The sequence below is a fragment of the Carlito syrichta genome, unplaced genomic scaffold (genome assembly GCF_000164805.1).
Source record: "Carlito syrichta isolate Samal-C Ts95f unplaced genomic scaffold, Tarsius_syrichta-2.0.1 Scaffold312159, whole genome shotgun sequence".
Classification (NCBI taxonomy): Eukaryota; Metazoa; Chordata; class Mammalia; order Primates; family Tarsiidae; genus Carlito; species Carlito syrichta.
The window spans coordinates 99,307-111,575 of NW_007256255.1; the positions used below are offsets into that span (position 1 = coordinate 99,307).

The 12,269-nt window shown below is 39.2% G+C and overlaps 1 protein-coding gene across 1 annotated transcript in view; it reads right to left on the bottom strand.

Annotated features, from left to right (window-relative positions):
* Window positions 1-2,103: 2,103 nt before the first annotated feature.
* Window positions 2,104-12,269, bottom strand: part of LOC103272182 (calcium-binding mitochondrial carrier protein SCaMC-1-like) — a 48,048-nt gene continuing 37,882 nt past the window's right edge. Inside the window, exons 7-10 of the mRNA XM_008069665.2 lie at window positions 9,600-9,707; window positions 7,020-7,187; window positions 3,731-3,881; window positions 2,104-2,297 (exon numbers count right to left, since the gene is read on the bottom strand). Coding sequence (XP_008067856.1) covers window positions 2,128-2,297; window positions 3,731-3,881; window positions 7,020-7,187; window positions 9,600-9,707 — 597 coding nt within the window. The 3' untranslated portion in view covers window positions 2,104-2,127. The remainder of the gene's footprint in view (window positions 2,298-3,730; window positions 3,882-7,019; window positions 7,188-9,599; window positions 9,708-12,269) is intronic.

Genomic DNA, 12,269 nt, shown 5'->3' on the forward strand with positions numbered 1-12,269 from the left:
AGTACTTTGGAAGAACACCTGGCACATATGAGGCACTTAACGAAGTGAATTTTAATTTTCTAATTTTCAAAGCAAATTGGACTTTGACCTCTGATATAAAAATTGAAAAGCCTAGAGGCTTCCCTACTCTAAAAAGAAGGCTTTATGTAGAAGCCAGCATTTTACACTAGATCTATGATAATGCTCTCCTAATTGGCCTCCCTGGCTCCACCATCTCCTTTTCCAATGGCTTCACTGTCATTGTGTAAGTTCATTTGCACTACAGCAGGTCAATATCACATAAAATTCAAAGCCCCTCACCAGCCTACAGCAGTAGCCTCAAGCCTTGCCATATCTTCCTATATACCATGTGTTTTAAAATGATTGGGTTACTTGCAATCTCTCAGATGTCCCACAAGTGTCTCTATTTTCACGTTACTGTTCAAGCTGTTTCATCAACCTGGAATGCTTTTAGAAGTCTATCTGTACAACTTCCACCAGGACTCGAGCTTCCTACACACCCACTCCCCGGTTCACGTGGGACTTTCCTTCCTCCCTCCTGGTGGTCTGTGGCTTCATTTAACTCAAGCGCCACGATATTCTCACTCTCCTCCTTCAGCTCCTCTCTCTCGTACACATGGTTCTCAGCTCTTCCCACCTTCATGGGATGTGCCTGAAACACTCCTCAAAAACATCTTCCTCTCTTTATTCTGATTCCACCTCCACCTTCTCGTTACCCATCCAGTGACCCAGGAAACAGCGTGTCCTGGAGAAGGGATGGAAGTGCTCTGGTGCACAGAAAGTATTCAGTTTCACTATAAACTAATGAATTTGCATTGTGATCAATATCTCAATCTTGTAATTTTTGTTAATTTAGGACCAAGAAATTGATCATTTTGAGAACATTAATAAAGTTAAATTTTTGGATCCACAAGGTTGAGGACCCAGCCCTGGACTTCAGTCAGTTGAGCGAAGTAGTCCTTCATGTGAGGCCTGCTGGTGGCCAACCACCCATTACTGCTGTCTCACCACACTGTTATTTAACTCCACAGAGAATATAATTTGGTTTTTTTTCATAAAATTGAGGGGCAGATATTTAGGTTATCAAGTGGTTGACTCAGATCTTAAGTTGAAATAATAGTTGCTTCAACAAGTATGAGATAATGGATTTAATTTTTTAAAGTATTTTCAACGAGAAGACAGAAGAAAATTTGTCCAATGCTGTTTGTTCTCGTTGTCAACTTCCTTATACAAGCTGAAAATATCAAGAATCAAAATGAATTAACAGTGTTTATATTTACAAATAAGTACCTAAAAAAATAAGAAACATGGGCTGGGCACAGTAGCTCAAGTCTGTAATCCCAGCACTTTGGGAGGCCAAGGCGAGAAGATTGCCTGAGCCCAGGTGTTCTAGACCAGCCTGGGCAACTTGGCAAGACCTCATCTCTACAATAAATCAAAAAAAAATTAGCCAGGCATGGTGGCTCACACCTGTAGTTCCAGCTACTTGGAAGGCTGAGGTGGAAGGATTGCCTGAGCCCAGCAGGTCGAGGCTATGGTGGCCATGAGTGTGTCACTGCACTACAGTCAGGGCAAAAGAGTGAGACTCCAACTCAAAAAAAAAAAAATAAGAAAAATAAGAAATATGTTACCATTATTCCATCTACAATATGATAGAAGGAATTATGAAAACAATTATCTGTGCTTAAATAAGAGAAACAGAAACTCTTATTATTTACTATAAATTGGTTTTAAATGCCTTGATTTTTTTTTAGTGTATAAAACATTTTCAAGATCAGCTTTTTATTAAAGTTTTTAAATACAAAAAGGCTAACATAAACTCCTATAACTTACCAAATGTTTTATAATGTTATTCTAGGGTATAGTCAGAGCCAATAAACAAAATTTAGGTAGGATTCAAGGAAGAATAGCAGGCAATATAAGTAGAATTTTTAAATCATAAAACAAATTTACCAAAATTATTTAATTTATATATTTTGTAAGAGATAAAATAAAGAGAAAATCTTTTAATAATTATTTATTTATTTCCTTTCAGGAAAATATAAGATCTCTTTATAACCCCAGTATTATCTTACAATTAAGTAGTGATGCCAATAACAGTAATTTGATATTTCACTTCTATGTTAATCACAACAGTGGCTTCACTTTTTCATAAGCCACACAGCCAATGCCTACTGCAGGAAGCACCTTTATGATATTTGGGGTGATACCCCTGAAAAACCCCCTTTTTCCTTCTTTGTTATATATGTCTCGAATGAGTTGAATCATAGAAGTTGTTGCTCCTTTTTCCAGTGGGGCTATAAATTGAAAAAAATGTAATTCAATATTTAATCTTTATACATTAAGATAATCCAACAATAAATGGTAATTTACATGGACTGCAATTACTTCAGACTATACCTCTCTCCCTACCTACATATTAGTCCTGTGGTGTTCAATATGGTAGCCATTAGACACATCGCTAATTAAATTTAATTAAATTAATTAAGACTAAAAATTCAGTTCCTCAATTGCTCTAGTAACATTTCAAGTGCCTGACATTGACCTGTGAACAGTGGCCATTGTACTAGATAGCATAGACATACTTCCATCATCACAGAAAGTTCTACTGAACAACACTTGAAAGTCTTTCAAGCTGGGCACCGTAAGTAATCCCAGCACTTTGGGAGGCAGAGGTGAGAGGATTGCCTGAGCCCAGGAATTCGAGACCCACCCAGGCAACTTGGCAAGACCCCATCTCTACAATAAATCAAAAAATTAGCCAGGCGTGGTGGCACACACCTGTAATTCCAGCTACTCAGAAGACGGAAGCAGAAGTATTGCCTGAGCCCAGTAGGTCAAGGGTACGATGGACATGAATGGGCGTGCCACTGCCCTCCAGCCTGGGCAACAGAGTGAGACTCCAACTAAAAAAAAAAAAAAACCAAAAAACCCAAAAAACAAAAATCAAAAGTCTTTCATGACGAACCTCAAAGGAGCATTTGAACTGGGTCGGACACAAATAGTTAAATGGAGAGATGGATGAGTGATGGGATGAATAGAGATTCTCCACCTGGAGAACCTAAGTTGGATCCAAAATCTAACTAAAAAGAGGAAGAAAAAGAATGTCAAAGAACATTACTTGCCACATGATCCTTAAACAGTTCACTCAAGAAGATGACAACAGGATTATGTGGGGGGAGGTTCTTCTTAAAAAGTGATAAAGATGTTTTCTTAAAATCTAAATTCCTAACATTTCACTCTGAAAGGAACAAAGCAGATACCCTCCCTCTGCTTAATATCCCTCCCCTAAGTGAACTGGAACACAAAACAAATTCCATTTCACACATGTATTAAGCTCCAGATGCAGAATATGACATATCATCAGAACTGGGGGAAAATACATGTCCACAAGGAGCACCTATGGGTTCCATCTGAAGAAAGCAAAACCTTTCCTACTGTTCTGCATGGTATTTTCTAATTGTAAACTCCTTAACGAGATCATCAGCAACTGAAGAAAACGTGGAGAGATTCAAACAGAACTCTGAGAGGAAATAAAATCTAAAATGCACAAAAGACTATTGTCAATAAAATAATAAATCCAAGGTTCTTGCTTTAAAAATCAGAGAGGTAGCTTCTGATTTATCAATTCTACAGGTCTTTCTATTTTTGAAATCATTAATATGTATACTCATTTAAAACATACTTTTAAACTCAGCTATTATCAATTCATTTAAAAAAAAAAACTCACCTTCGGCCTGCATGCGAGTTCTAATAAGGTTCAGAGGGAAGCTGGCTAGCTGACCACAAGTATGAGACAATGTACTACATCCCAGCAAAATCATGATCCCAGGGTTTACAGAGTTTCCTGTGTAATGTTCTAGCCAATAATTCTTCAGAAGCTGGCAGAGAAGAGAGTAGCAAGCATATGACTATGCAGTAGAAAGAGAACTCTACTCTGATGCAGTTCTAAGGAGAGCACAGCGTTGGTGAAGCAAAGTTTTCCATGCAGTCTAGTCAGGACAGGAACATAGATGTTTTCAAAGAAACATATTCACACAACCTCCATTTGAGTTCTCCTATGTGTGTGTCTCTGCATGTGTTTTGTTTATTTTATTTTTGTTTTGTTTTGCCTTGCTTTGTGTTTTGGTTTGCAATGATAGTCAGACCCAAGCACAAATCTGGAGGTTCCGACAGGGATTAAGAGACGGTTCTAGAGGAGACGCACAACCCACTCCAGGTGAACAAGTCATGTTCTCTTCACCTTTGGAAAGCCTCATCTTCCTGCATTTGCCTTTCCTTGAATAAAAATGGTTTAAAATAAAATAAAAATACATAAAAAGTGGTAGTAAGTTTAAAATCTCACTAAGTGCTTTTAGAACTGCTCATTTATTAAAGAACAGCAACTTCACCATTATGTACTGGGATGATTCCTACAAGATATATAATGTGATACTTTTGAAAAGATAAGTTCCAAAATGCCTTTACCCTGTGTACACTTATTATGGTCATGTAACAATAAAAAGAGAAATGAGCACTGGCACTCTGGTATGAAAGCAAAAGACACTGAACTGCAGGAACAAAGAAATGGAGAGAGCACAACATAAATGGCACCTGTCATTCCAGCACTTTGGGAGGCTGAGGTGGGAGGACTGCTTGAGCCCAGGAGTTCAAGACCAGCCTCAACATATTGATATCTCGCCTCTACAAAATATTTTTTAAAAATTAGCCAGGCACGGTAGCACACCTGAAGTCACAGCTACTTGGGAGGCTGAGGCTGAAGGATCGCCTGAGTCCAGGAGGTTGAGACTATGGTGAGCCATGATCCTGCCCTTGCATTCAGCAAGAGACCTTGACTCTAATCAAAGGAAGGAAGAGAGGGAGGGAAGGAGAGAGGGAGGGAAGGAGGGAGGGAGGGAGGGGGAAAGGAAAAGAAAACAGCTGAATGAAACTATCTTTCACATGATGGTGGCACTACCTGCTAAAAATACTGCTCGGGGCCAGGCGTGGTGGCTCAAGCATGTAATCCCAGCACTTTAGGAGGCCAAGGTGAGAGAACTGCCTGAGCCCACAGGTTTGAGAACAGCCTGGGCAACTTGGCGAGACCTCATCTCTACAAAAAATCAAAAATGAGCCAGTTGTGGCACCACATTCCTGTGGTTCCGACTACTTGAAAGGCTGAGGCAGAAAAACGGCCTGAGCCCAGCCAGGTTGGCACGGAGGTGGCCATGAGCGTGCCACTGCACTGCAGCCTGGGCGACAGAGTGAGACTCCAACTCAAAAAAAAAAAAATACCTCTCAGCCTGCACCTGGAGAGCTGTCCTTCCTATAACTGGGAATGAATTCATTCTAACCATACACACTCTCCTGGTTCTTAGGAGCAAATAGCTGTATTGCTAAGATGGTCTTCCTGAAATAGACGTGTGGTCATCAACTACATGTTGATGGTATATAGTAAGTACACCCACAGTGGACTTACTGGCGGGAGGAGTTCACCAGGACTCCTGCCTGCGCCGCACGACACCGCCAGGGTTCTGCCCTGTCTCCACACTGCCTTTCTTCCCCAACCCAGCAGCTCCTCTCCTCCATTTGCATTTTCACAGCTGGGCAAGACTATCTCAGTATTCTTAAGCTCACCTGTCGGGAGCCAGCCATGGAGGCCTTCCTGCTGACAAAGTCCAGGGGGCTGAAGACCCCGGGTCGCAAAGTGAACCTGGGCAGCTGAGACCCTTGCTTCTTCTACTTTTGTTATCAGAAAGTGCTCAATTTAATGTTTGTCAGGGAACTCATTGGCCTTGCCAGGAAATTATCTATAGAGATTTTAAATATCAGTGCAGGTAGATAATTACTTGCAAGATTTTATTTCTTCTGATTGGCGACTAATTGGAGAAATTTGAGAAGCTACAGTTTGTATTTTTAGGAAGAGTGCTAATGCAAAAATTACATTTACTTAATTCCTACATGTGGTGTATTATGATTAAAAAATTAACAATCACATAAATATTAGAGCACGCTTGCCTTTACTTCCCTTTGTTAAGGAGGCTTGTAATTCTGGTGACTTGAGCCCAAGAGGCCTTTTATTTTACAAACATTAAAGCTCATTCTTCCTGGAGGAAATAAGTAACGCAGATTGTAAACACCAGGTGTGAAGTTAGAGCAAACTAGTCAGGCCAATTTGCAGCTAAGAAACCTTGAAAATGTTGCTTTATCCCAGCTAGTTGCAAATTGCTGTGTAAAGGTCACAGGTGTGACTTGTTAATCTACGTGATAATTATAGTGCTTAGAACTTGGTAGTGATTTATAACGTAATAGTTATAGGAATAAGTAAGTTTTGTATGGACATTAAGAAATGGTAATCACTAAAAAACGTTAGAAGTTTATAAAATTTATAGTTTAGAATGATAATGTTTTAAGATCAAAACAGGATGAACAAAGATACATTGCCTGTCCGGTCCATTAAACTGTAACTGATTGCCTTGAAAACAAAAAACATGTAGGGTATAAAAGGAGTTGGAAAAGACAATAAATCGGCATTTGTCCTGCTTACAGCAGAGTCAGTGTCGAAGTTTTTTCTCCTGTACTGATGCCATCCTTCTTTCAGGAAACCCTAACCCGCTGGAGCTGGACTCTGGTACTCACCTGTACATCAGATTCTTCTGGGCAGTCAAAAAGCCCATATCCCAGACCTCCCCCTCAGAATGATTAAATCAGAATATTGCAGGATGTGGTTCAAGAATCCTTTTTTATTAAGATCCACATAGTGGTGATTCTGATATGCATTCCAGGTTGAAGAGCCACTGTTTTATTAGAATTTAAGTCTATAATCATTATTACTGAAAATGAATTTACAAACACTAAACAAAAAATTATTATTATAAAGCCAGATGTCTACTATATAAAATGAAAAGTCAACTAAAATCATTCAAGTCTCTCTTGGTCAGAAGCTATTTCATAAAAAGTAATTTGTAATCATGTTTTTAGAATAAAAACTGTTGTGCCATATTTTCAAGAATAATGTTACACACAGAAAATAAACTCACCTCAAAAACAGCAAGATCTATGCCTGTGTAAGGTGCAATGCCCAGCAAGTTAGGAATGTAACCTTTGAAAAAGACTTTGACACCTTCTTGTTTCAGAAGTTTCTTGCCACAGTCGATAATCCCTGAATACTCTCCAGTTTCCCCTACAGCCAGTCTGGTCTTTAGTACCTACATGTGAAAGAATACAATAAAGACATATGATCAGATTCACCCAATTCATCTAGAAATCCAGTAGCACTGTAATATCTCACAATGCTTACAAATTATCATAGAAATGTAAAAAGTAATCATAAACATAATTGTAACTTCTCAATAACTGGCTCTTAATTATAAACACCTGATACAATGCAGAGGGTTTTTTGTTTTGTTTTGTTTTGTTAATTATTTAAAAAGGAAAACAGGCCAGGAGCAGTGGCTCACATCTGTAATCTCAGCACTTTGGGAGGCCAAGGCAGGAGTTCGAGACCAGCCTAGGCAACACAACAAGCCCTCATCACTACAAAAAATAAAAAAATTAGCCAGGTGTGACAGCTTAAACCTATAGTTCCCAGCTACTCAGGAGGCCGAGGCAGAAGGATCAGCTGATCCCAGGAGGTTGAGGCTGCACTGAGCCATGATCATGCCACTGCACTCCAGCCTGGGCAACAGAATGAGAACCAGACTCAAAATAATAATAGTAACAACAACAAAAACAATAATAATAATAAATAACAAAACAGGAAAATCAAATTAATTTATTCCTTTGAGTGATACATCCACTTAAACTAATGCTGCAGAAAGGCAACATGTTCTGAGATAAATTCATTCGAGGTAACATTATTGCTTCAGAATAAAACAAACCAACAAAATTCAAGGTAAAAAAAAGTATATGATCATGTTAAAGGGAAGAACTAGTAGGATGCATGTCCTGGTAACTGCTGCTAACAGTGAGGTCCCAAAACTGCAGTTTGACTTGGGATCATTCTGTGCTCATGAAGTATTGAGATCACAGAAGCTATGAGAACAAGAGTCACTCTAGCAGGCTGTGTATGATCACTATTCCTAGGCTCAGTGGAATTCTCGTGTTGTCTCCCTTCTGTCGTCTTAATTTCCATTACTTCCTTTAAAGGTGCTTGGGGAAGTAGCTCTCCAAAATAGCCAATACAAACAATGGTGAACTCTGTTCTGACTGGGAAACGGTCCGTCCTGAAGGGGCCGCTCTGCGTGGTCAAGAGGAAGCCTTGTGCTTTATAAACTCCTCTGCAAGACCAGGCAGGCAACCCCACTTTTGAGACCCTCTGCCTTCTCCAGACAGTGCACTCTCCTCTCACCCAAGTCAGTCTTTGCTGTCTGCTCCACTAGCATATGTTTCGCCTCCTACTCCCTAAATCAAGGTCTTGTCAAATGTTTTCTTCTCAGCATTTTTTTATACTACTACTTTTTTCTTAGGTAATCTCATGGCTTCAAACAATACCTCTCTCAGGTGACACACGACACTTGAAACTGCCAGCTGAAAGTCAAGCCCCAGCTGTGCCACCAACAACTCAAATGACACACATGCAGATCTGAAGTCATCATCTCCCTAAGTCAAGATCGCTCCCCGGCTGGAGATGCAGCTCAGAAGCAACTCTCCTGACCACTCAGGCGTGAACACCAGACAGCCTCGTCTTCTCTCCCTTTCCCTGCTTTCTGCTTTTCAAGCTAACAGTTCTCAAGATACCGCTTGCTTGAGTTCATTTCCACTAATCACTGTCATATTTCAAACATGTTTTGTTAATTCTCTCAATGATGACAAGATCTTGTATCTAGTCTTCCCATTCCTCTAGTCTCTCTCACTCTAAACATTACTAAAACCATGTTTCAGACTCCAACATCTTTAGTGCCTTCTTACTTTTTAAGGAATTAAAATTAAATTCCTTAAGCTGCTTGCAAATGTCTTTCCCATCTGGCCCCAGCCCTTTCACCTGTGCTACTGTTCCATCCAAACCTAAATGCCTACTTTATTTTTAACTCCATTCCTTTGCTTAGGCATGATTTCCACCTAAAATGCCCTTCCTTATAATCTCTGCATGTCCAAATTCTATGCCAAACTCACACATGCTATTCCTGTCTTTATGAAATCCCTATCTTGAAGTAATTTCTCTCTCCCTGAATTTTGATAGCACTTTATATTCATCACTTTTCCAGATGCTTTTATTTTAGATTATTATTCTTAATGTACATGTTTCATTTCCCCTTCTAGACTACAAACTACATAACGAAACCCCTGTCTGCCTTATCTCTGGATCCTGCATAGCACCAAGCAAAATGACTTAAACTCAGGAAGTGTGCAATATATAAATTTGCCCAATTAATGAATAGATGATTATATTAATCAATCAACAAGATTATTTGTCTTCTTGGTTCATGTACAATGCCACCTTTGCCCTAAACAATAATAACAAATAAAATCTATTGAGGTTAACTGACACTTGATTTAAGATTTCAATCCTGTAGCTGTGAAGGTGCTTATTGTACAAAATACTGATCTGGGATTCATTTATCAAAGTTACAATTTACACTAAAAGCATGAATAATTTAAAATTTTACAATAATACATACCTCCATGGGGTAAATACAGGTCTGGGCAGTTGCACCAGCCATTGAACCAGATATAAATCTTTCAGGAATTCCTAAATGAACGCCATCAAAACTAAGCCATTTCTTATACTGTATAAATAAAAGTATTCAAATGTATAATATTACTGAAACAGGATATAGATTGTTTCTATGATACAGTATCAATCAGTAGTACAAAGTTTTAAGTATACCAGAAACACAGTATTAGCACAACCTAGTAGAATTCTTGACTTTAATTTCTATGCAATTAATTATCTAAGATAAGTAAAGCCCCTCATGTAGCCTCCCTTTTCCTTTTTTCCCCTGCAGAATAAGTTAGCAACATTAACTCACTTAAGAATATGCATGAATGTGTTATTTCATAAGAGGCATGCTATGACACAAAGGGAACAGAGACTATCTTTTATCTCGTTTTTTTGGTTGTTGTTGTTTTTTAAGTTGGACTCTCACTTTGTCGCCCAGACTGGAGTGCAGTGGCATGCTCCCGGCCACTGCAGCCTTGACCTGTTGGGCTCCGGTGATCCCTCCACCTCAGCCTTCCAAGTCGCCGGAACTACAGGCGCGTGCTACCACGCCCGGCTAATTTTGGATTTATTGTAAAGACGAGGTTTCGCCAAGTTGCCCGTGCGGGTCTCGAACCCGCAGGCACAGGCAATCCACTCGCCTCGGCCTCCCAAAGTGCTGGGATTACAGGCTGAACCACCAAGCCCAGCCATCTTTTATCTCTTTTTAGCACCATGTCTTATGTGGAAGGCACTTAATATTGTTTGGTAACTAGATACAGAAATAGTGAACTTAATGTGAAGAGGCCTTTTGTAAAGGTAAAAAAGGTATATGATCATGTCAAAGTGAAGAACCTGTATGAAAAAACCATTATACCTATGTTTAAAATGCATAGTCTGGTAACTACTGTTAACAGTGAGACCCAAAACCTGCAATTTGACATGACTTGTGCTTATCTTGTGCTCATCAAGCATAAGGACAAGAGTTGCTCCAGCAGGCTGTGTATGATCACTATTCCTAGGCCCAGTGGAATTCTCATGCTGGAGTCTCCCTCCTGTCCTCTTCATTTCCATTACTTACTTTAAGGGGGCTTGGAGAAATGGCTCTCCAGAACAGCCAATACAAAAAGTGGTGAACTCTGTCCTGACTAGGAAATGGTCAATCCTGAAGGGGCCGCTCTGCATGGTCTGGAGGAAGTTTTAGGCTTTACGGACTCCTCTGCAAGACCAGGCAGCCAACCCCACTTTTCAGACCCTCTGCCTTCTCCAGGCAGTGCACTCTCCTCTCACCCAAGTCAGTCTTCGCTGTCTGCTCCACTGGTATTTTTTTCTCCTCTGGCTCCCTAAATGAAGGTCTTATCAAACGTTTTCTTCTCAGCACTTTTTTATAACACTACTTTATTCTTAGGCAGTCTCATGGCTTCAAATAACACCTCTCTCAAGTATTCAATACATGCAAATTAGTACATGCAATCCACTACATAAACAGATTTAAAAACAAAAACCACATGATCATCTCAACACGCAGAAAAAGCATTCAATTAAAATCTAACATCACTACATGATAAAAACCTTCAACCATCTAGATATCAAAAGAACACACCTCAAACTAGTAAGAGTCATCTATGACAAACCCACAGTCAACATCATATCGAATGGGAGAAGTTGGAAGAATCCCCCCTAAGAACTGAAACAAGACAAGGATGTCCACTCTCACCACTCCTATTTAACAGTTCTGGAAGTCCAGAACGATCAGGCAAGAGAAAGAAACATAAGGTATCCAAATAGGAAAAAAGGAAGTTAAATTACCCCTCTTTGCAGATGATATGATTCTAGATCCAGAAAACCCTCAGACTCCACCAAAAGACTTGTAGGCCTAAGAAGCATGCATGACTGTCGGTGACCAGCACTGACCAAGAGTGGGTTAGGACCCGCACCAGAGAATCTGGACGGCGAGAAGAGACCACTCGGAGGCAGTTCTTCTGGGAACAGTCTGATCAGGACTGAAGCCAAATTTTATTTGGACTCCTTCCAACTTATATACCATTTTCTATACCCTCCAGCAGTATGATAATCACTCACTGGGGGCATACAAGTTCCGTGCTTTACAAACTATACATCACAAGACCACCACGAGATCTGCAATTTCCAAGCAAACAATTCGAATTCCATGATGCCTGTCGTGCTTACATTAAGATCACAGGTGCACAATTTCAATACAAATCGTTCAAAGTGTTTTCCATAATGTTCAATGAATCATTCATATTATACTCTTTGTTCTATACCCTGATTAATACAAAAAACTTTTCTAAGTTAACTCTAGGTTCAATCCAAGTTCACTGACTCCTAATATTTTTAACGATTAATATTATCAACTTAACACTATACTATAATCTATAAGTTTACTTAAATGACTTAGCTGTTAGTTATACTATTATCCTATTACGATTTAACATAATACCTTATAACTCAGTTAAAACTTATTCTTAAACTACCAAACTTTACTATAATTCATATGTTTCATATGTCTAAACTTTAATTTTTATATGTTCTAGTGATTGGACTTTAATACTATGCTATATCCTATTAAGCTAATACCTCATCATTAATTCTTTTATAAATCGTATAGTAACTATTATATTTGAATAAT